Raw genomic sequence first — 25,576 nt, 5'->3', positions numbered from 1 at the left:
AGTTGGGAGAGCAAACACTGGGCTGTGCTACATCCCACTCTGCCCCCGACTAGCTGTGCAACGTGGGCAAGCTATACAACCTCTCTGAGCCTGGCATTCCGCCCGGGAAGGGGGAGACAGCAGTCGTGTAAGGTGGTGCTAATACACTCCTAGCGTCCTTGGGAAGGGTTCAATGATCCGATGCACTCAGAAGGGAGACCTGCATGTTACAAACACCTTGCAAAATTTGGGGGTGATGATGATGATGGTTGCTTTGAAATATTGGGCTCTAAGATCGTCAAAACATGGGGACATGGAATATGCTTGGGCAGGTGAGCTGGTCCCTGGTCCCTACACTGAGTCCTCGCTTGTGTATTGCTTTGGGAGCACTGATTTTCATGGGCTGTTTTTCTGAAGGGGGAGGGTGCTACCTGCGTTGAGCCTCCGGTTCAGCGCTGTCCAATAGAAGTTTCTGTGATGATGGAAACATCCTATCATGTGCTGTCCAAAAGAGGAACCACGGGCCGCATGTAGCTATTGCGCATTTGAAATAAGGACAGTGGTACTGAGGAACCGAGGCTTTAGTTCTGTTCGATTTTTACTTGCTCATTCATTTATTATTATTATTATTATTTATTAATTTATTTTTTTAAGTAGGCTCCATGCTCACCATGGAGCTCAATGCAGGGCTTGAACTCACGACCCTGAGATCAAGACCTGAGCTGAGATCAAGAGTTGGACACTTAACCCACTAAGCCATGCAGGTGTCCCTAATTTGCATTCATCTCAATTCAAACAGCCCCGCACGGCTGGTGGTTACCATATGGGACTGTGTAGTGCTAGTTCCTCAGTCTCTGTGCACGAAGGTGAGGTTTGTCTTCCTTTTCCCATTAAATGAAGAGTGGCTGTGTCGGACAAGACCAGACCGCCGCGGCATCCCCGTTAACCGGGATTCAGAGAAGACCTGGATAGCCCAACGATCAAGGGCAGTGCGTGCCTCTGATCAGACTAGCCCTGCATGTTGGGACAGAAGTGGCTGTTCTTGAACTTGAACCTCTCGGCTGTTACCTGAAGCCAGGTGCAATCTCTGCCCCTTGGCCGGGAAAAAGACCTCCCGAGTCAAAGCCCTATGACAAGGCCTGGAGGCTGGACGTGGTCAACACAGCGAGCTTTCAGATTTGCCCCGCTGCCTCTCTCCAGACAGGACACCTGTGAAATCCCGCCTCACCTTTGCCTTGCACGCTTCTCGCTAACTTGCTCTCCCTGAGCTACTTTAGACGAGACACCTTGTTAGGCTGACGATGATCATTATATTCAGACACTCTGTGTCTCCCCTTGGCTGTTGGAGCTCCCTAGTTCTGCAGGCTGGCCAGGTCTGACCTCTGGGATCTGTTCATTTCATCAAATGACATGGAGCTCTAGCCTCTCAGGAGGCTCAATCCAGCCCCCAAAGTCTATTATGTGCCAAGCTCTCCCAGAGAGACAAAAGTCACCTTAAAATCTTATTTCTTGCCCTTATGTAACTTAAACATGGGGGTTGGAGTCAGTTGGTGAAAGGAATGACAAACCCACAAAAAACTACCGTGTCTTGTTATTCACGGTGTGGCCCGTGGACCAGCAGCATCATCTCACCTGGGAGCTTGTTAGAAAGGAAACATCTTGGGGCCCCTCCCCCGACCTATGAATAGAATCTGCATTTTAATGAGATCCCAGGGGATTCAGAGGCACATTCCCGATTACAGTCTGAGAAGTCCTGCTACGGTGTATGTTCAGGTTCCAAGCACCATGACAATGAGAGTAACAATGGCCATTATCTATAAAGTACCTAATGTGGGCTGGATTTGAAGTGCTTTATATATATGAACATATAGAAGAAGGCGTCAACCTGAATTAAGGGAGTAATAATTTCTACCGTTTATGTATCATCTCCTATGTGTCCGTGAGTGCATATGGCACTGGCATAAGTTGGTTCACTGGTCACTGAAACAGCCCCATGAAGTAGGAACTATTATTTATTTACAGCTGAGGAAAAGAGCCCTGGAGCACATGAACGGTATAACAGGTGCCAAGCTGAGCGCTCCCTGTGTTGGAACACACAGGTTTCAGATCCAGCTCTGTTCAGTTCTGTAAGCATTTATTGAGTGCTTACTATATGTTATACACTGAGCTAGACCCTCAACATTTAGTATAGCCTGAGGTGGTAGGGAAGGGTTCCTGGAAGAGGTGATGCCTACAATCAGTCCTGACTAAGTCCAGTTGATAGAGAGGTAGAAAGAAGGCAGTTCCAGAAAGAAGGCAGAGCCTGTGCAAAGGGCCTGGGGCACTTCCCTGCAAAACCACTGCAAGTACACTTACGACCCCAGACAAGTCCATACATCCTGCTAGGGCTCAGTTTCACCCTCTTCATCATGGAACACGTTCGATATACCTGGTCTCAGATCTCTCTTGACTTTAAATGTCCAATGATGGAAAGGTCTCTTGAAAAATTGTGCTTTTGAAGGCTACTAAGTGACATGGATCAACAAATCTGCATGGTCCTTATTTGGTGGAACAACCAAAAAACTTTGATATAGACAGAATATATGCCCTATATGACCACAGTGCTTATGGGTGATTCAAAGTGTCTTCTTTCTTGATTTTTTTTTTGAATTACCACATTTTATTTGACACATGTACTTATTAGTTTCATATCCTATAAACAATCATGAAGATTCTTAAACACATTCTAGGGATCAGGAGTGAGGCTTTCAAACATTATTATTTCTTTTGAAACCATAGCCCACCAATAGCAGAACAGCCTAATGAATGTGAGCATGGACCAGGGCCTGACTCGAAGGGTTCAGACACTAATTCTGCAATTTTAGCTACATGATCTTGGACAAATTAATCATGTCCAGCTAAGTTAATATAGTGAAAAAAAAAAAAAGAAGTTTCACAAAACATCTTTACCTTACCTCAAGAAGACTCCTTAGATTTTTTTTCTGTTCAATTCTAGTTCATTTTTTAAAAACTTAGGTTATAATTCACAACACCAGGGGTCAGAAAACTTTTACTAGAAAGGGCCAAGGAGCATTTGGTCTCTGACACAGCTAATCAAGTGCAAAAGCAGCCATAAATAATATGTCAACAAATAGGTATGGCTATGTTCCAATAAAACTTTATAAAAACAGGCAGTGGGCCAGATTTGGCTCGTGGGGTATAGTTTGCCAATCTCTGCACTGCACTGATTTAATGGCCCATTAATGAGCTGTAACCCACAGCCTGAAAAATAGTGGGATTAGAGTTGTTTTTACCTTGGCCAGATGAAGTAAATTGCAGCCATGCTCAAGTTATGAATGGATCAGGTTTTAAAACTTTGTTCCTCAAGTTAATTGTTTAGAATTCAACATGCATTTCCCCCTTGTTTATATGGTTGTTGGGATTCCAGGCCAATCCACCAAGGCCCATGTACAGCCTTGCAGCTGTGGCCCCCTCATTCTAGCATGTTCCCAAGCATCTGTTGGCTCTGGATTTCTCCAGGACCCTGTAGCACTGGGCTGTGCATAGGATGGGTCTTTTGTGCCAGATGTGATGACGGGGCTTGATGATGAGGAAGTAGTGTTCTTCCCCTGGGAAAAGGCATTCTGCATCCCTGTTGAGGATGCCAGGAATAGTCCTCCTCTCTCCTTCTTTTTCCTATCCGGGTTCCTAGTGTGTTAGTCTAAAGAGTCCTTATGTTGAGGTGGTGTTTTGGTTCTCAGCTGTGGTGTATACGTGCATCAGTTTGAGATGTGTGGCTAACAGTGGTCAAAAGTCCTGAACTGTACAAGTGCTTCACTTGTATGTTGCTTATATTAAAAACAAGTAAATTAAAAGAGTGTAGTGCACCTCTGTCAAATTTTTGACTTCTCAGAACCACTGATGACTCTACTGTGTCTGGAGAATTTCCCTATTATTAGTCCATGGTTCAACAAGGTAGTAATTCATCTTCCCAGACTCCCTTGCAGCCAAGGTACAGGTATGTGCCCTGGGCTCCATTGATTTGGAAGCAAGTGGTGTGATACAGGTGGAACGCGAGGTTGACTAGGGTGTTGGTAGAGACATTCAGCTTTCATGGGTAATGGTGCAGTGGTCCTGCTAGGGTGTCCAATGTCTACCATTAGTGGTGTGAAGTCAGGTGTCTATGCCCAGCCCTGGTGGCTGTGAGGTCTTTGCTAGAGCAGTCCTAAGGTGTAATTTGGACACAGTTCTAGGTTGTGCAGCCCTGAAGCCTGGTTCTCTGGCTTCATCATCCACCAGAAGTCTTTTTAAGCTCTACTAAACTTTTAGACTCATAGGACTATCATAGGCCACACTTGACCCAGCAGGGTAGCATCAGATGTTCCTTTGGTGGGAGTCCTTATAGCCAGCCATCCTTAAGCGATCTTGCCCAGGTGACATGCAGGTGCAAGAAGATGAGATCCACTTGAGGGACTGTGAGAACTATCCTGGTTTGTGAACCCCAATATCTCTCATAGCAACTCCACAGATATAGTTTCCAAGGTTCCTGCAAGGACACTGACAGTAACAAGAGCCAGTGGATTCAGGGAAGCCCAGAGCTCTGGATATTTATCAAGTATTTACAGCACTATCAGGCCAGATCAAATTTATCAATCTAGAGTTACTCTGACCATAAACTTGCTGCTTGGTAACACAGTCGATGCTGCAATTTTTATCATGTTTCAGGAGAACAGAGCTAGAGAATTAAGCCAAGATCCAATTCTAATGCAGAAGGGGAAAGGATCTGGGAACCACCTACTGACACTGGGCCTCCCAGGTGTCTTCTTTCTGCTTCAAGCCATCATAGTAGGTTTAACCTTTGCAACCAAGCATTTTTACTAGTAGTACTGTTTGTGCAAAGGATACCTCTTCCCGTTTGCATTCTGATATGCACTCCTTAGGGCAAAGGAACAAGGAAGAGTTATAATAGCATGCTGGAAATTTTGTATAACCCTGAGTATGTCCATTGGTGTATGTTAACACTTGACTATCACCTTCACCTATGCCACAGATGAAAAAGCATCCAGAACTGATGTGTTGTAGGGATTTTTTGACAGGGTAATTGTCTTGGAAGATGTATTTGGGTATCATTTAACTTCTAATGTCTGTTATGTTTGCTTTATTAGCTCTGTTTCTTCAAGTGTAAATTCATCTGATTGTTAGGATTTGTTTCATTTCTCCCCAACAGCTGGTGACTGTTGATTGTATACTCATGTTTTGGTTCAGCTGTCCCTGGTAGAGAGTGTACCACACCTGTTTATATAGCTCTGCTTGCAAAAGACGCAAGAGCTGCCACTGCCCAGGTATGTCTTTTTGTTTGCTTTTGGTGCCCCTGGGGGAGGATAGACCTACCCAGTTGTGTAGTCTTGTGGGTAAAACGATCTCTGATCTTCTCAGGCATGACCAGCTACCTCAGGCAACAATATAGTCCAATTTATCCTATTATTTTTTCTTTTTATGGTCATTGCTGAAGTCATCCATGGCCAAGCACATCTAGGAATCACTGATATTTCCAGTAATGAGATAGGGGAGGAAAATCTTATCACAGACTGAAGATGATTCTATTTAAAACCAGCAGCTTCATATAGCTTCTACTATCAAAATCAATGTTTACATTTGTCATTCCTAAAATAAATATTGTCTGACATAAAGCTTACAAAATAAATATTGTCTAATCATACATATATGTTTACACATAAATATATAATAAAGTAAATATTGCCTAATCATAAATCTTAGAAAATCTGAGTGTTTTTAAGTAGAAATATATGACTGAAGTCATATGAAGTCATTCTGAAGTATCTAAAAGATTTTATTGATTGACTGATATTATGATATGTGTTTATTTTGATATTCAGTTTAGACTATTGAAGGTTCTGTCCTAGGGAAAAAAATGTAGAATTACCTCTTTCTTAGAAATTTCTTAGAAATATTGGATAAATGAAAGTCAGAAATAAGGATGACATTTGAGCTAAGATTTCTTTGTAAAACATCTGATGCTCCAATACAAAACAGGCTTTGCTGATGACATTGTTTGTATTTATTTTTAACTAACTTAGCAAATATTTGTTAAGGATGTATAATGTATAATGTGCCAAAATACTATGTTGGGCTCTAGAAAAACATATAAGAGGTAGACTTCCCTCAAGGAGCTTTATTATAAATGGAATTAAGGAATGAAAAAAAAATTAAGTCACAAGCCAGCAGGATGGGCTGGAGTCAAGGCTGGGTACCATAATTGATAGCAATTTATTCCTTTCAATGGACTCTGAAGTTACTCTCTTCCTGGAGGTATATGCAAGGTCAGCATTGTTTTCCACAGAGCATCATAAATCTCCAGTGACCTGCCTTTGGCGCCTACAAAATTCAGTGATAACGAAGATCAGACTCTCCTTGATAAAGAATGTTCCTCCTCTCCTCCATGTTGAATTTGCAAACACCTGACTTGAACAGGATTGCAAGTCCAGACTTTTAGTCTCAGTCTCTACTCCGTGTGGTCTAGCTCATGCCTATCTGTCTCACTCAGGAGCTCTAGCTCTTTACAGGACCTGGTCCCAGTATATGCTTCCAGAGACCCAAAGAACTGCTCTGCAAGATTTTAGAAGCTCAAGAACTAGTAGCCAAAGCTCTGGGAAAACTTGAACTACAGACATTTCACACTGGCACCGAGCTTCTTCAAAATCCCACAATGAAAAATGAAACTATCCAAAACAAATGTAGTAATCCTCGAGCTGGGCCCACATGAAAGGGTAAAATGGTGCCTGTAGGCCTACTTCCAAATACTCCAGCCAGGGAAGAAGGCTTTTCTGACAAGCAGAGACGATTTGAGGCACAAAACAATCCAGATTTCAGTCCACAAATGTTTCCAGACTTTCGGCTGGGCATGGACAAAAGCAAATGATATTCAGCCCCTTTCCTGAAGAATATAGTCTAGTGAAAAACCATATAAGCACCATGGCCCTACAGAATAAAAACAAAGAGTTAAGGAAATGTTTTTTGATTTTGGGGGTGAGGAGATAGAAAGAGAGAGATAAACAACTCCAAATTAGAGTCCACCTCCCACTGGAAAATTCTTGTTCAGAGGTTTTGGTAGGGAGCTGGTATAAACACTTGACTGAAAACAGAAGTCCTCTCCCCTCTGAAGCCCTTCCATGTGTGATTTCAGATGCTAAATGCCAAAGCCTATTCCATCAGGGAATGGGAGGAATAGTTTTTTGTCTAGAAGGAACACACACACAGACGGGCTTCTGTAGGGACAACGAAAACAGCAGTTTAGAGCCGCCTAGCTACTCTTCTGGGGAGAAGGAGAGCTGCTTTCGTGCCAGGCATGACACTGGCGGCTTAGCTGCCATATTGAATTCACTGCTTATACCATTCCCGTGAGGCTGGTCTCACTCTCAGTGTACAGTTGAGGAAAAGAGGTTCTGTGAGGAGGAATGGCTTGTTCAAGGTCTCAGAGCTAGAAGAAGCAGGGTTGGGATACAAAGCCAAAGGTCAATCTCACTCCCAAATCCACACTCTTTCTGGAGAGCCAAAGTGAACACAACTCAAAAATGACAAGGTCTACTTTGCATTTTGTTCTGACCCCTGAAAAATCAACCAAAGAAGGTGGGAAAGATCAAGACAGAACTGATCCCAACATATCTGGGGCCCTGTTCTCCTTACTCTGCTCTCCCTCAAAGCCCATGTGTCTTTACATCTTGTTCCAGAAAGTCTGGAAGCCTCAGATGGTCTCCTCAGACTGACAGCTACTCCAGGTACACTCCGAACCCTGAAAGGGATTCCAGAAAGGAAGATGGACGCTGCATCATGATAGAAGATGTAATAGGCTGTGCCCCTGTGTTGAGTGGGGGGCAAGGAGTCCATCACACAATGAGATCCACATTCTAGAAGTTTCAGTCTGGTGGTCATGAGGAGGATGGAGCTGCTCAGAGAGCATGAAGCCTCACATTCGGGGAGACCATTTAGAAATGAGATGCGGTAACAGAAGTAAGATGGAACAAGGTGCCCGACCATATAGCGGCAGCAATTAGAGAGACGACTTAGACGCAGCATCGGTAAGATCTGCTGACCGTTAGCTGTAGGAGGGAGTGAGGGAGAGGAAGGAGTGGGGGGCGAGGCCCAGTTTTCTGACAGGGGTGACCGGGTTGGTGGTGACGCCATTCTTAGGGATGAGGGAGAGAGAATGAACAGTTGGTTTGACGGCGAAGAGGGCAACCTCAGATTTGAGGTAGCCCGTGAACACACCCAAATGGAAATGTTCCACGGGCAGCCAGATCAATGGTTTGCTCGATCTTTCTACAAATACTTACTGACTCCCCACTAGGCACCAGACGTGAAGTGAAGCTTGGCATTAGGCGTGGAGCGGCCACCAAAACAGATGTGTTCTCTGCCCTCAGGAAGTTGCGATAAGTGCCTAGGGACAATGAGCATTTGGTCCCCTCTCCAAGGTGGGTGTGTTCGGCACATAAGAACCGGTATGGGGCACCCAATGATTCGCCTAGATAGCGGGAGGCCTGATGAAGCAACCTCCAGGCAGGACTGAAATCCTCACGCTCACTCGGGTTCTTAAAAACAAAACAAGAACAAAAACCTCAGCAACTATTCTCTAACTCACGCTCCGTTCTCTTCCCAGAAATGAAAGCCAGGAGAATGTGGGTTTAGAAGGGAGCCCAGTTAAGCCCCAGTCCGTCCCTGCAGCAGCAAAACAACCAGGGAGCATCTCAAAACTGCTTGGAACCATTTAACAGAGAAGAGAAAAGCACATTGAGCCCAAACTGGGAGCTGTTCGCCTACGTGCAGATAGTGTCTATGATGACAGCCACGAGCGCAAACACTTACTGTGTGCTGGCTGCTGTTTGAGTCACTCAGCCTTCCGACAGCCCTATGCAGGATTTACTTTCATAGCCCTATTGTGCAGATGAAGAAACTGAGGCACGGAGAGGTTAAGGCACTTTCCCAAGGCCCTTGCCCTTTTCCGGCGTTTAATTGGAAGAGCCAGGATTTAAAGCCAGAAGTCTGGATCCCAGAGCCCACTCTCTTAACCAGTCTTCTGATAAATGGGTCGCTGCTAGAGCAGTTGGAGTAAAAGGGACTGATCTGTGAGGCGTTGTGGGGAGATGGACTCCCAGGGGAAGAGGGATGCCCCCAGGCAGTCTGGTTTCTGACAACCTGCCCCTGAGAGGGAGTTTTCCAGATAGAAGGGGAGCTGGGAAGTGCTGAGTTCAGCTGCTGGTTTACAGATGGGGAAGCTGAGGCACGGGAAAGTGGAGGGACTGTGCTAGGGAGGGACAGAAGCTGGGTCAGAGGGAGTGTCCTCTTCCAGGAAGCCTTCCCTTCCTCCCTTTCCCTGGAGGATTCTGCTTGAGCAAGCCCGGTCTCCCATGTGTGTACCCTCAGGGGCCACTTCTGCTGTCCCCACGGGAGTCCCCAGGGCAGCCAGGAGGAAATGAAGACACCTCCCCCCAAGGAGCTGGCATCTCCCGTAGCTGCCTTCATAAGGACGCCACCCTGCACAGCAGAGCCCCTTACCCTTTCGCAATCTGCAGAACCACCTTCCTGACCCGGGCCGTTTATATCCTACTCAGCATCAACCCTAAGCAACCCATTTCAAACACCCCACCTGGGTCTCAGACACCCCCTCGGGGCACAAAGTTCCCACCTGGACCCCTCCAGTGAGTTTCTGGGAAATGTGTAGCTCTGACCGCCAGCATCGCTCCCCTCCCGCAACCCTGTGCCACCCTGGGCGAAGTACCCACCCCCTGCAAGGCGGCGGCGGCCAGAGGGGAGCTCCTCTCTTCTGCCATCCGGAGCCAAGGCCAGCCTTACCTTTCCACCTGGAGGTTGACTTTGGAAGGCTCCACGTTGGGATTTTCCCATTCCATTTGCGGGCAGTGCATGAAATAGCAAAGCGTGTACAGCGCCTCCGGCTCCCAGTAGAGTGCCCCCTGCTTGTGGTGCAGGGGAGTGCCGTTGCCGTGGTGCTTAGCATTGAGGGGCTGCAGGTGGTGCATTGCTCGGGACACCAGGTCACCTGCGGACAGAGGTAAGATTTCAGATCCTTCAGGCAGCTATGACGTGCAGAGATGTGCTGAAGACCTCTGCAGAGTTTCCGATGCTGGAATTCATTCAACTGCGGTAGTCCTCTGGGACCTCTGAGACTGTACATAGGCTATTCCCTTTATCCAGAACATTCTCTCTCTCCTCTTCTCCAGGCTAACGCCTACTGACTGTCCAGGTACCAGCAGATATATTGGTTTCTCCAGGAAATCCTCCTGGAATCTCCCCACTCCCCTGTGTGTGTATATCACACTGTACTTTCTTAGCACAGCAGGTAGAGGCTATGTTAGGGCTGCCATTTCCTTGCGGGTCCTTCCCAATAGCAGCAACTGTCTTAAACGACACTTGCGTATCAATACAGTTCTAAGTTCCCAAGTTCATCTTCCTAAAGTAGGTACCTTTGTAAACCCATTTCACAGATGAGGAAAGAGGTCAAATAATTTCTCGAGGTCATACAGCAGCCGTAAGTGGCAGAGCCAGGATTTGAACCCAGGCAGTCTGCCTCCAGAATGCCCACACTGAACCACTCTCCTTGAGGACAGGTGCTCTGTCTTACTCTACTCTGCACTAGCAAACCTGGGATATGCTCTAGTCTTTCTCCTGCTTTCTCTGAAGGAAACCAGCCTTCTCTTCATCAAACCAAATATATGCCCCCAGGTTGGCCGCACAGGGAGGACCTTCCTGTGGGGAGGCTAGCTGGGCCCGGAAGCCCTGACTTTTCTAGGCTAAGATGGTGTTTCCCAAACTTGGTTGTTTGTATGCTACCTTCATGAACACAGCTGTATCCAAGTCCCACCTGTGCCATGATTTACTTAACTTTAGATGGATTCATTTAGATTTTTTTTAAAGTATGGGAATCTAAAAAGGAAATGTTCTGTCACTTATCATAAATGGAAGATCAGTATCACTTGTCATAAACAGAAGATCACTATAAAAGTTAATTTGATGAAAACAAAATAGTATAATTCATTTTTAAAAAGATTTTATTTATCTGAGAGAGAGAGACAGAAAGAGTGACAGAGAGCATGAGTGGGGAGGAGAGGGAGAAGCAAGCTCCCCGCCGGACTAGAAAGGGGAATATTTGCCTGAACAGGGAGCCTGACGTGGGGCTCGATCCCAGAACCCTGAGTTCATGAACTGAGCCAAAAGCAGATGCTTAACCAACTGAGCCATCCAGGTGCCCCCAGTATAATTAATTCATAGCTGAATTCTGGTCCAATTTTTGTTGTTGTTGTTGTTGTTCTAAATAACACATGTTAGAGAAGTGTTAGGGGCTCATACCAAATGGAGCCTTTCTTCTTGAAGCAAATAGAATTAAAATTGGATTTAAAAGGATCACTCCATGACCAATGTTATTGAATGTGCTGCCCTGTTCCACTCATCCAGTGGAATGTGTTGCACACTCTGAGTAACACCCATCTGAGGTACTGTAATGAGTAATTTCATGGGTCAACTGGGTAAGGCTATGGTGACCAGTTATTTGGTTAAACACTAAGCTGTAGGTTGCTGTAAAGTTATTTTTCACATTAAATTTTAACCTTTAAATCAGTAGATTTTGGGGAAAGCAGGCTTTCTTCCAAGATGTGGGTGGGCCTCATCCAATCAGCTGAAGGCCTTAGCAGAAAAGACATTGAAGATGACGGAATTCTGTCTTCAGGCTCAAGACTGAAACATTAATTCCTGCTGGAATTTACTGCTCCCTTCCCCACCCAGGCAGCCCCTGGTCGGGGAGGGAGACCGTCCCCCCCATTCCCCATCTTTCACCTGCTCAGCTGATACCAGGCCTGCAGAGACCACCACTTCTCTGCCATCCACCCATACCTTTTAACACGACACTTTGACCTCAAACCCAAACCCAAGAAAGTGAGGCTCAGTGAGAGGCACAAGTTTCTCCTCCAAAGGCCCAAAGTCCATTTTCTAGTCTGAAGGTGGGGCCACTTCCTTCAAAGAAGATTGACAAGAGGGTCATTCACCCCTCTTTAGGGGAATCAGCTATGGAGATGTGGTCTCAGCCAAGGGCAGAAATAGCAAATATTCCCCTTTCTAGTCCACGTCCATGGCAGACATGGTTAATCAATCACAGAGCTCTTACACACTGAGTACAGATGTCCTTCTGGAGACAAGATTCCAAGTGGCCACTTTTTCTGAGAGAGGACTTTTCAGAGGAAAGGAAACTTCCATGTTGTCAGAGTCCTGAGGCCTTAACAGGCCAAATGAACCAGGATACAACCTACCAAGCTTGATATCTGGACAAGCAAGCAGATGCAGGGGCTGTACAGAGAACAGCGAGGGTGGCAACCCTGCACCCCTCTGCCTCTTACCATGCCTCACTCAGAGCCTGACCCTTCTCTCTCCATTTTCCACAGGCGGGAACATATGCTCAAGAAACTCCAAAAAAAAAATCAGAGAAGGAAATTCTCTGTGAGAGGTAGGCAGCCTAGAAAGACCCCCAGGGGACCTGCAGATGGAAAATATGGAGAACCAGCGCTCACAGTCAAGAGAAGGAGTTCAAATCCCAACTCTGCCGCTCATTGGTGCACAAAACAGTAAGTCACTCAGCCTCAGGTAATGAGCCATCTCCGTCTGGTGGTTATGAGGGTTCAGGACAAAACGAGGAAGGGCTTGGCATGCCGTGGGCATGAAATTAGCTGCCCTCTTAGGCTCAGGGCCTGCCGGCTCACCCTTCTCTCTGGATGGTGAGACCTGGAGGTCGGGTGCCTCGGACGTGTGGGGACAGTCCTGCCAGTGTCCTGACCCAGTGCCTAACTTGCTTTGTGCTGGAGTTGATTTTTTTGGAACTTATGCTAAAAAGCTGCGCATTCTAGGTGTCTGTCTGGGAGTCCACTTAGGTCCTTAGTTGCTTCTTTTTCCCTGTTCTCTTTACATCTTTTAGAAACATGGCTCCATGGGAGGGAGGATAAAAAGGAAGCCAGAAACCTGCCTCTGGCCAGTCCTATCAGTCAGTCTCTTAAGAGGGAAGCTCCAACTTCTGGTAAAGGGAGCCTGACTGGCGAATGTAGAGAAGGAGCCTGGAAAGAACAAGATGGCAGGTCTGGACTGGGACTAGACACAATGATGACACTGTGCATCTTCTGATGAGGAGGACATGAAGTAGAGGGTAGTGGCAGCAGGAGCGGAAACCACAATATATGGAGAACCTGACATGTCTCAGGCCATTTATACACTTTCCGGTTTAATTGTCTAAGAGCCAGAGGGGACATAAACCCACTTCAGAGATGGGAAAATCAAGGTAAGAGACAACTGGCCCAAGTGTCGCGCAGGAAGTAGCAGGCTGCAACTCCGACGAGGCAGCCAGGGCTCATGTTCTTAGCCAGTACACCCCAGTTTCTTCTAGGATCTATGTCAGGGTGTGGCCTTTGAAAAACTCTGGTGAAGAGTTTGAGGCCTAAATCCCCAGTCTCCCCAAATATATGCCATTGTGGATTTCAGGGTGGGGGACTCAGGAGACGGGTCTGCCTCTGCTGGCAGAGCGGAGCTCCTGGCTAAGGGGTCTCAGCGTCCGAACCGTCTGCAGGAGGGGGTGGTGGCTGCTGGTCAACCCGCACAGATGGCCATGCACACTCTTAGAAGATACTTGACCTAAGGGAAGGGGCCTGGAGGGGCATGCAAGTAATCAGCAATGACGGAGGCAGGAGGCTGGTTCTGGAACTAATAGAAGCCCAGTCTCTGGAGGTCTCTGCCTCAGGAGGGCAGGAGACAAGGGGGTCTTCATTCCTTGGTGGTATCAAGAGCCCATTAGGAGCTCCCGAGGTCATGGCTGGCTTGGCCACACCCAGAGTCTGCGCAGCAATGCTCAGCCCATCTGTAACCGGCACCTGTCAGTAACCACATCCTCCGTGGGTGTGGGGTGGGGACAAGCCACAGAGGCCATGGCAGACAGGCCCAATGGCCAGCAGCTCTGGAAGGAACTACACACTTCCCAGTTCTGCCCCTTGGCTGTGATGTCAGGGTCCTCAACGGTGGCCCCAGCCACAGGTGGGGAAGGGGTAAGGTTTCATGAAGATTCATGGGAGATCAAGACCACAGGCTGAGCCCCAGCAGGGCAGGGAGAAGGGAGGGCTATGCGTGAGACGCCATCTGGGGAGCCTTGAAAACCACTGGGTGAACTTTGCAGATGTGCTGGGTTTCCGGTGAGTTTGCATGTCGGTGGCAGGGTCTGAGGGGCGCTCCCTCACCCCCAGGGATGTGCAGGGGGAAGGACCTGGGCTCACCAGTAACAGACTCAGCATAGCCTCCACAGTCCTCCAGGAGGAAAGATGAGTTGCAAACAGTAGGGGTGTGTGTGTGGTGGGGGGACAGTGAGGGGAGAAAGGCTCCTATCAGGAAAATCTGAGAAGTAATTCTGTTCCTAAGTAGTAGGATGCACGGTGACCGCTGGAAGGAGCGGACAGGGAAACTGCTGGGTGCTTTTGGCCAAAGAACCAAAGACCGAGAGACTCCTAGAGCCAGGTGTGGCCTCCGAGCTGATCTCCTGTGTTCTCCTGGGTGTGATCTCTGTAGCATCCAGCCATGGGAAATGTCACTGTCATATCACGAACAGTAGTGACAGGAGCCCCTATACTGTGCCACAGACGCTGAGTCAGCACCTTGTGTGCACTATTCCTAATCCTCTTGTGTTCTGCAAAACACACATGATAGTAATCAGTTTTATAGCAGCGATCTGCAGCCAAATGGATTCTGCCTGCCAGAGGACACTTGGCAAAGCTTAGAGCCATTTTGGGTTGTCATGTCCAAGGGCCCGCTACTGGCATCCTGTGGGTGGAGGTTAGAGCTGCTGCTAACCATCCTACAAACAGTCCCCACAGCAAAGAATCGAGCCCCAAATGTCAATAATGTCAAGGCTGAGATATCTTATTTTACAGATAAGGAAATTGAGGCACAGACAAAAGTCCAACCTGGGTCCACCTGACTCTAAAGCCTGTGCTCTCCACCCTACCCCCTACCATTTTTTTTTAGAGATAGCCCAGGGCAGCCACGGTCGGCTCCAAGTCCAATCTGGCATTATGTAGCCAAGGTGTTAATGCTTCTTACCCTCAGTTCAGTAATTCTGTTTCTGGGAATCCTTCCCAATGTTAGGATCCAAAATGCAGCAAAAATCCTTACGCACAAGGATTCTCATCCAATCCTTATTTATGGGATCCAAAATTTGACAAAGAAATATATGTTTAAAAATAACAGCATGGTTAAACAAATTCTGGTATATCCATATGATAAAATAAAAAACTTATGCGGTCATTAAAAATGTTTGCACAGATCTGTAATACCATGAAAAAAAAATCCTCTTGTTAAAATGGCAAGTAGAAAAAAAGTGAAACTCACAATTGCATACTGTGAGATCAGGATTATGTTATTTAAAAACTTTGCATAGGGCACCTGGGTGGCTCAGTGGGTTAAAGCTTCTGCCTTCGGCTCAGGTCATGGTCCCAGGGTCCTGGGATCGAGGCCCACATCGGGCTCTCTGCTCAGCGGGGAGCCTGCTTCCTCCTCTCTCTCTCTGACTGCCTCTCTGCCTACTTGTGATCTCTCTCTCTGTCAAATAAATAAATAAAATCTTTTTTTTTTTTTGACATTTTAATTTTTTTATTTTTTCAGCATAAAATATTCATTATTTTTGCACCACACCCAGTGCTCCATGCAATCCGTGCCCTCTACAATACCCACCACCTGGTGCCCCCAACCTCCCACCCCCCACCCCTTCAAAATTCTCAGATCGTTTTTCAGAGTCCATAGTCTCTCATGGTTCACCTCCCCTTCCAATTTCCCTCAACTCCCTTCTCCTCTCCATCTCCCCTTGTCCTCCATGCTATTTGTTATGCAACACAAATAAGTGAAACCATATGATAATTGACTAAATAAATAAAATCTTTAAAAAAAATAAATAAAAACTTTGCATAAAGTAAATATGAAAACCACGCCCCCCCCAACAACCCCCAAAATGTTGACTAAGGATTTCTCTCCCTAGTGGCACTGTGGGTGGTATTCCCTTCCAACTTGTTTGTAGTTTCTGAATTTTGAATTACAGCTACATGGCATTATCAGAATAATAAGCTTACTAAGGTGATATGTTTTCTTTCTTGTACCTTCCATCCATGTCAGACTGGAGTATCATCTTTCCATCTGTCTTTCTCTAAGCTCTAGTATAAAAGCTCAGGACAGGGGAACCTGGGTGGCTCAGTCAGTTGAACATTCGTCTCTTAATTTTGGCTCAGGTCATGATCTTAGAGTCGTGGGATTGGGCCCCCCATTGGGCTCTGTGCTCAGTGCAGAATCTGCTTGAGATTCTCTCTCCCTCTCCCCTGCTCCTTCCCCCCCACCGTTTATAAGTAAATAAATCTTAAAAAAAAAAAAAAAAGCTCAGAATAAGAAAACCCACAAGGGAGTGAAGAAGAGAAGGTCCATGTTTTGGGCCCATTCCCCAAGATGCTGGGACACCTTTGACCTTGGTTGGGCTAACTACCTCCTTGGAGCATCATTCAGCTAAACCGACACTTCCAGGTTTCCTGCTTTTGCTCCTGTTTTCTTATCTTGGAGTGCCTTTTCCCTCGTTCTTGCAACTACTGAGGACCTTTAAGGCTGTGATCAAGTGCTATTTCTCCCATGCAGCCCTCCAGGATGCTCCCAGTCAGAATCTCCTCTTCCCCCTTTTACCCACAATACCTGCTAATAAAGTCTAACATGTTACTGCTTGATTCTGTCATGTTTCTTGTCTGCTTCCCCCACTGAGCCTCAAAGGGAAGAGGTTATGCCTCATTCACTGTTCTGTTCCTGGAGGGGCAGTGTGTGTGTGTGTGTGTGTGTGTGTGTGTGTGTGGTGGTTAGAAACATGCTGTCTAAGTCTGAGCCTCCAATCTGCCACTAACTAGTTGTGTGACTTTGGATGCATTATTTAACCTCTTGGTAAATGGAGATTTTTATCACCTAATGGATTTGTTGGGTGGATAATAATAGTACCTACCTCGTAATATTAAAAGAAGTCATGCATATAAGTCACTTAAAACACATGGGAGTCTACTATATCCTAAGTGCTTAATAAATATTTAGCCCTATTTCTTTTTCTCATCACCATCATCACCATCATCACCACTACCACCACCACCACCACCATTATCACCATTATCATCATCATTATCACTACTATCATCTCACTATCACCATCATCACCACTGTCACCATCATAATCACCATCACCTTCATGACCACCATCTTCATCACCATCATCTTTATCACTATCATCACCACCATCATCATCTTCATCGACACCATCATACCACCACCACCATCATCACCATCATCACCACCATCATCACCACCATCATTATCTCCATCACCAACATCACCACCACCATTATCTTCATCACCACCATCACCACCACCATCATCACCATCAGCAAATCTTCACCATCATCATCATCATCAGCCCCGTTCTTAATCAGAGGCCCTAAGGACATCTCTCAGGAGGGCTGGCCACAGGAGATGGATTTGGCACAGGGATTCTGCAATCACTAGCTCCATCTCAAACCCCACTCTATGTATGTGCTATACACTGCTTCACCTTCAGCTTTGTGAACCCCAAACTACAAATCCACTTGTCACTAGCTGCTTTGTGTTTCAGCAGCTGGAGCTGGTTCCAGAAACCTTATAGAATTTGCTAATAACTGGTTTCCCAAATGTCGGCCACCTGGGAATCACCACCAGGTCTTCTCTCATTATCTGTGGGCTGCAGGTACAATTTATCTAGTTAATATTTTTCTTTAAATTGGCTCATTCTTTCACTCATTTTAAAAGGAAGCTTCATATCAGTGCCATAAATGGAAAACCAATATTTTTCTAGTGCTCATGAAAAATTCATGGCAATTAAAAATAAGAAGTGTTGTGTGTATCACCTACGATCATCTCCTATCCCGCCCTTCAGAAATGCTGCTCTAACCTGCCAGACTCAGGTTGTCGGAGCAGCTCCCCACTAAGTCGCCGCCTGTATGCCAGCTACAATTGCCCAGGACAAAGGACTACATGTTCCAATGGTGGCTCCTTCTGCCCAAAAGACAGCAATTGAGGCAGCAACTTCACCTCCTTCCCTCATCTACAGTCAGCTGCCACTTACTACAGTATGTTTTCAAAACCTCTTACAACCCTGGGGGAGCAAGGATCATCACCCTCTTGTCATAGATGGGAACACCAGGGACCATAGTGACCAAGTCACTCGCCTTATATCACACAGCACAGGTGAGGAAACAGAGGTGTTCTCCAGCATCACAAACTGCTGTTTAAATTTCCCCACCAAAACCCCTTCCTTGATAAAGAAAGAATGGAAAGACCATGTGTAATCCAAGTCATTAGGGACAATGGAAGCCTGAACCCTGGATTGAGCAGGAAACCTACCATTCATTCATTCATTCATTCATTCATCAAATATTTACTGAGTCCTACATGTGCCAACCATTATCCCACGCCCTGAGGATATCATGATATTTTTAAAAAACACAACTCGGGGCGCCTGGGTGGCTCAGTGGGTTAAAGCCTCTGCCTTTGGCTCAGGTCATGATCCCAGGGTCCTGGTATAGAGCCCCGCATCGGGCTCTCTGCTCAGCAGGGAGCCTGCTTCCTCCTCTCTCTCTGCCTGCTTCTCTGCCTACTTGTGATCTCTGTCTGTCAAATTAATAAATAAAATCTTAAAAAACAAAACAAAACAAAACAAAAAAACACAACCCTCTCAGCTGTCATGGGTTTATAGTCTTGGTGGGGTGGACAGACAATATATAAATAAACATATGGTATGTCAGGTGGTGATAAGTGAGATGAAGAAGATGAAAGCAGGAAGACTGTATAAAGAGCGGTGGGGTGGGGTGAGTGGGGTGGTCACAGGAGGGCCTCTCTGAGGGGAGAGTGAAGCAGAGGCCTGAATAAAGTGACAGAGGAGCCCTGTAAATACCAGGGGAAGAGCTTTCTATGCAGAAGGGGCAGCAAGTGCAAAGGCTCTGTGGTTGAGTGCAATATTCGAAAAATACCAAGAGGCCAGTGGCCACTTTGCCATCAGAGAGGGACACAGGTGAACCCCAGGGGCGGGAGGCAGGACTCAGCAAAGAGCCCAACTCCATTCCAAACAAGGAGAGAGACCCTCTTGTCCAAGCCATAAGGATTAAGTTTCTTTTTTCTTTCTGGGGACACCGAGGAGACACAACCCAGAAAGCTTTTTACTCACGGTTGTAAATTAATGGCCCCATTTTATCTACCTCATTGAATGGGAGCAACAAGTTCACAGTTGAGTGTGAAAAGTAGTGTGAATAGGAAGGGGCATTTTATGATGAGGCTTTCATTTTTTTCCCCCTTTAACCCACAGAAAGCAAATACTACAATTAATGACTGTCTGATGGGGATTCAACTGAGAACTTGTGGATAAGGCTGGGATGTCAGGCAGAAGAGCCGAGACAAGACCTCAGAGGACACGAGTGTGGGATTGAGTGGAACCCAAAGGAGAGTCAAGTTGGTTCAAAAGTGAGCATGAAGCCAGGGCCTCTGCTTCTCCTGTGGCCTCAGTGGGAGAACCTGGGCAGACCTGATTCCCCCAGATTTGCTCACTGGTTCAAGGGAAAGAGAGCCTGAAGGGACTGCTCACCAGTCTCTAGGTCAACTGTGAAGTTCAGCATGTCACCGTGGAAATTTTCTAGGGCCCAGAGTGAAAAAAAAAAAAAAAAAAAAAAAGGCCAGCCTGTGTCAGTTTGGGGGCTGAGTGGCGTCCTAATTTAGCTTCACAGTCCAACAGTTTAGGCATACATGGGCTCAGTTCCAGGTCTCTGAGATCAAAGTCCAGTTCCATAGAATATTTAATATTTGAGTGGACTGTCATTAAGAGTCCCCCTCACTGGTGGCATTTTCTTCCGATCTTGTTTCAGAGACTAACTCGCTGCATGTCCCCCCTTGAGATTATCTCCCAAGCCAGGGGTGCTGTGTTAGGGGCTCACAAGGCAAAGCTGAACCGGACACAGCATAGTAAGGCAGGAAAAAAAAAACAAAACCAACTGGGTTCGAATTATGACTCTGCCATTTATTAGCTGCATGGCCTTGGGCAAGACCTTTCTCCTTCCAAATTTCAGTTTTCCTATCTGTGAAATGGGAACACCTTTCATCTACCGAAGGCACTTGGCACACAGTAGGTGCTCCAGAATGAGTGGATTTATCTTCACCCCAAGCCACAGCAGGCAGGGCAGAGGTAAGTGCTTTGAACATCCTGCGTGATCAAGTTCTGATCTAATGTCATGCCCTGAGGATACGGGCGGGGTTATAGGGAGAGGTCTCAGCCCCAGGGTGGTCCCCTTCTAGGTGCTATCCTTTGTGATTTTCTGCATCTCCAGGTCTGTTTAGAGGAGAACATTTACGATGCATTCAACAGAGCAAGCTACCGATCCCCAGAGCTGGAAGGAACACAGCCCTCACTGCACCTGTAACATGTAGAAACACCTGCTGGGGTTCCCCGCGAGGGACAGCAGTCTTGTGGTGAAGCGTGGAAGCTCCGCCTTAAGAACCGCGCTCAGTCCCAACTCCTGCAGCTCGTGGGCATGGTGGACCTCAGACAAGTCGTTCATCCTCCTCTAGCGTCCCTTCCCGCCAGTGTGGACAACAGCAGTTACACTGGAAACAGCTCGTGTGGATTTTGCCTAGTCCCCTGGTTCTGTAACACCAGCTGCTGCTGATCATTACTGACTATGGAGAAGGCCATGGGTCAGCCGCTCTGCCCTTGACCCCGCACAGCCTGATTCCAGAAGAGCAGGGATATCTGGGAACAGACTCGCTCCAGCTCACCTTTGCAGAATAACAGTAGTTTCTACAAGCCACACTGATAGAGTAATCTTTGAATATGAAGAACAGCTCTCTAGGTACACAGAGAGAGCAAGGCTCGTATTGATTCAGACCACAGAGCAAGCCGCTCTAAATTACAGTCAGATCAGAAAAGCAGGTGATTTTATTACCTCTGGTCGCCGAGGCGGCTTATCAATGTGCTTGCGCACATACCTTCTATGGGCTGACTTAATGAAGGTACAGAACCCCTCTGTAATTAGCAGCACCCATTTGTGTGCCGACAATTCATATGTGAAAGTCAACATCAATGAGAATGACAGCGTCTAATATACAGAGCAAATTGACTTTAAAAACAATTTCTGCGGGGGCACCTGGGTGGCTCAGTGGGTTAAAGCCTCTGCCTTCGGCTCAGGTCATGGTCCCAGTGTCCTGGGATCGAGCCCCACATCGGGCTCTGTGCTCTGCAGGGAGCCTGCTTCCCCCTCTCTCTCTATCTGTCTGCCTCTCTGCCTACTTGTGATCTCTGTCAAATAAATAAATAAAATCTTTAAAAAAAAAAAAAAGAAAAACAATTTCTGCAGCTAGCTGCTGCTGCAGCCTGCCTGCTTTGGCGAAGTACAGATTTATTAAGCAAATCTTTTCTTTGTGGAGGGCTGGAGTTAAGCAGAGCCCCAGCCCAGGTGTTAGACTCAAAGAGGGACCCTTAAGGTTATCCTAGGACAAACCCTGGAGACCCCAGCGGAGAGCTGGTGATGAAGCTCTTCCCAGGTTATGCCCATGCAGACATGATCCAACCTTGTAGCCAGACTCTGTATTTCCAGGGTCAAGGGCATGTCTCAGAAACTCGGAAGGTCCCAAACAGTGTGGCATTTCTTCTTAGAGCAATGCCCCCCACCCCCGCAGGTGCTGCTTGGACCCTTCATATCCCAAATCCGTGGGAAGCTATTAAAGTACAGACATTTTCTTATCCCTTTTCAATTGTTGAAAATATTTCAAAATATCATTCACACATATCACTACCTCCAAATAAATGGGGTCATCGAAGCTGCTACTAGATCTTATTATATAATGTGCTGCTAAAAAGTACAGAATGGCTACATCACAATTTTTATAAAAACATCTCAGTAACTGACTTTTAATATAATTGGTTTCCTTTGTAAATGTATGCACGTATTTCATTCATTTAAAAATAATATTCTGAGGCAGGGTCTGTAGGCTTCACCAGACTGCCAAAGGGGTCCATGGCACCCAAAAGTTGAAGAATGATTATATAGCGGACGGATAGCTGGAAGACCCTGGGATGGCAGCATCTTGTAACTTCTGGGTTTGATGAGAATGGAGGTACAATTTCCAAATTCAGGTGCCAGGAAGTAGCTCCTTAAAGACCAGAGGGCCTGCCACAGCCTGCATCAGCTATGACTTCCCTTTCCAGAGGGGGGCGTAATGTGCTAAACGGAGGATGCCTGTCCTGGGTGTATAGGGACTTCCTTTGGGAAGAGGCACATGTTGTCTTCTGGACCCTGATTCCTTTCTATGGTTCAGAATTTTCCAGAATGTCACACCAATTCAGGCTTCAACATAATCCATCATTTCTAAGATCAATGCTCAGGTCCCATGAGGAACACACCTTCAAGCAATTTGATAATCAACGGAACATAAGTAAATTCAGTTTTATTTTCTTCTGGTTAGCCAGACTCCGAGGCCACAGTCCTGAATTAGGGATACAGAAGGGTTTCAGATCACTGCTTAAACTCGAGACACCCAATCTTCTCTACAATTCTTCCCTTATCTCCACCTTTCTGTGCTTTCTCTCTCCCTGTCCTTCCCCTTCTCTTCACATTTCCTGAGGGCATGCCATGTGCCAGGCAGTGTTCTTGGCATTGGGGTTACATCAATAAAGCAAATTATCTCTACTCTCTGTGAAAATATATTCTAGTAGGGAGAGATTAACAATTAAAAAAAGAAATGAGTAAAATAGAGTGTGGTTAGGTGGAGGGGGGAAGGGTAATGACAGCTAATCACTACCATGTTTCTTGTTGGAGTGATGACAATTGATGGTGGTTGATAGCTGGTACACCTTAGTAAGTAACTAAAAACTAAATAACTAAAAACTGCTGAATTGTACACTTTAAAGAGGTGAACTGTCTATAAATTATATCTCTGTGAAACTTTTATTAAAAAACAAAAAAATCAAGGGGAAAAAGGCCTTTTGGGGTATTTAAAATATTTTTTTGAAGATTTATTTATTTGAGGGGGGAGGGGGCAGAAGGAGAGAATCTCAAGCAGACTCCCTGCTGAGTGCAGAGCCTGGTGTGGGGCTCAATCTTATGATCCATGAGATCATGATCTTAGCTGAAACCAAGAGTCAGACGCTTAACCAATGGATCCACCCAGGTGCCCCTAAAGGGTATTAAAATTCCGGGTGAGGCTTGAAGGTAATGAGGGAACTAGCCATGTGGCTATCTGGAGGGAGAGCGGTTGAGGAAGAGGGAATAGTAAGTGCAAAGGTCCTGAGGCATGCCTGCTATAGTCAAAGAAAACCAAGGGGCCAGACTGGCTGGAGTTCAGGGGGTCTTAGGGGACAGTAGAAGAATAAAAGGGATATGTGGCGTGGCCTACAAGCAATTCTGAAAATTTTAGCTTTTTCTGTGGGTCAGATGGAAAGCCAGTGGAAGATTCTGACCAGAGGAAAATGTGATTTGACATATGCTTTAAAATGATTTCACTGGAAATCAACAATGAACAGCCACCATCTATAGAGCATTTACTGTGTGTCAGTCACCATGGCAAAGCTTCCTTATGGGCATTAGCTCACTGAATCAGCAAAACCATACTTTAAGTCAGGTACTATTATTTTCTCTATTTTATGGAAAAGGAAACTGAGGCTCAGAAAATGTTAAGAACTTGACCTACAACAGTGACAAGTGGCAGGAAATGTTATCAGACCTGCCTGACTCCAGAACCCTTGCCTCCCCTATGGCTACCATGGCAGTGTTCTGTGCACACAGCAGGTGCTCAATAAAAGCTTTCACCTGGCTGGTGACGGAGCACTGTCCTGAGGGGAGGGGCACCTTGGGCACAGAGAGGGCCAGAGAACCAGTGTCCACTTACTCAGTTCTGCGATACTGCCCACACGGGTGGCCAGCAAGGACTGCTCGATGGTCCTTAACTCCGACTGGCTGAACATGGGCAGGTCGCCCGGCTTGTTTGACCGCTGCGGGTCCCTGTGAAGGTTCAGGCTGTCTGGCAGGCACAGCACTCCTGCAGTGGGCGAGGAAAGACAATGAAAGAAAACAGTGTTATTTTTCAGGTAATCAATGGAGAGATGCAAAACCATGCACCACTTCGAACCATGCCAGAGTTGGTACTGCAAAGCCAACATGGCATCCAGGGCTCTATTTTAAATTTTTTTTTTTAAGATTTTGTTTATTTATTTATTTGACAGGCAGAGATCACAAGTAGGCAGAGAGGCAGGCAGAGAGAGAGAGGAGGAAGCAGGCTCCCTGCCGAGCAGAGAGCCCGATGTGGGGCTCGATCCCAGGACCCTGGGATCATGACCTGAGCCGAAGGCAGAGGCTTTAACCCACTGAGCCACCCAGGCGCCCCCAGGGCTCTATTTTAAAAGATCTCCTGAAGATCCCGACCTGCTGATTGTAACAGACATGTGGGGATTCATCTGCATGCACATATTGCCAAAGGACACAAACTAGAACCCTTTCCTTCAGCCTGGCTTCTATCCAGTCAGAGATGCCTCTGGAACCAGTGGTCACTGTCCCACTCTCCCTCCTGGAGTCAGCTGCCTCCCCTGAATGTCCCTGAGCAGAAGAATAGTCTTTGCCAGCTGTCGCTCCTGAGGGCTTGCTTTATTTGTCCAACAAACTTAACTCTGGGTGGTTGGGCTATTATTCATTAGACAAAACTCGGGCTTTCTCTGTGGTAGAAGAGTCCCTGTGGACTTTTGTGATTTTATGGTGAAAACCTATGGGAAACCTCTGACATCTAATGATTTCTTCCCTTCCTTGCCATCCCATGAACATTTAGCAAGAGCCTGAGAACTTACTTGGGGAGGTTATTTAGAAATATTCACTTTTCCCTCCACCACCCAAACTTCGCTAGGCAGGAGCCTGCTTTCTTGCTCCTTGACTTTGGGGTTGACTGATTGACTTACTTTGGCCAAAAGACTAATGCCCGTGATAGAACCGAAGGCCTGAAAAGCATTTGTACAGCTGAACTTGCTCTCTTGTAATTCTGCCATCATCACAAGAAGAACATTCCCTGGCTGGCCTGCTTGCTCAAGGATGGTGAGGAGACACATGGAGCAGCTCCAGTACCAACCTGTAGCTTAGAGCTACTCCGCAAAAACCAATACCAATTTGGTCTGCCTTTGAGATAGTGGAGGTTAGCTGGTAGTCAGAATTGTTAGGGTGATGACTAACAGATACACAGATCACTGAGGACCCAATCAACAAGGCAGGTGGGCACTGTGCTGTGCTAGGGGCTGAGGATACAGTGATGGATAGAATACACACACTCCTGGGGCACCTGAGTGGCTCAGTCAGTGGAGCTCCTGACTCTTGGTGTTGGTTCAGGTCATGATCTCAGGGTTGTGGGATTGAGCCCCATGTGAGGCTCTGCACTAGGAGTGATGTCTCCTTGGTATTCTCTCCTTCTGCCCATCCCCTACTCATATGCACTCTCTCTCTAG

At 46.5% G+C, this 25,576-nt stretch overlaps 1 protein-coding gene across 3 annotated transcripts in view; it reads right to left on the bottom strand.

The window, feature by feature from the left end:
- The window catches only part of ABTB3 (ankyrin repeat and BTB domain containing 3), a 295,530-nt gene that overhangs the window by 100,427 nt on the left and 169,527 nt on the right, over positions 1-25,576 (bottom strand). For all 3 annotated transcript variants that reach the window (XM_047742569.1, XM_047742571.1, XM_047742570.1), the window contains exons 2-3: positions 23,983-24,132; positions 9,826-10,030 (exon numbers count right to left, since the gene is read on the bottom strand). In XM_047742569.1, the coding sequence (XP_047598525.1) occupies positions 9,826-10,030; positions 23,983-24,132 (355 nt within the window). The remainder of the gene's footprint in view (positions 1-9,825; positions 10,031-23,982; positions 24,133-25,576) is intronic.

Source organism: Lutra lutra, chromosome 8, assembly GCF_902655055.1.
Source record: "Lutra lutra chromosome 8, mLutLut1.2, whole genome shotgun sequence".
In the NCBI taxonomy this organism is placed as follows: Eukaryota; Metazoa; Chordata; class Mammalia; order Carnivora; family Mustelidae; genus Lutra; species Lutra lutra.
This window is presented reverse-complemented; position numbering and strand designations above follow the sequence as displayed.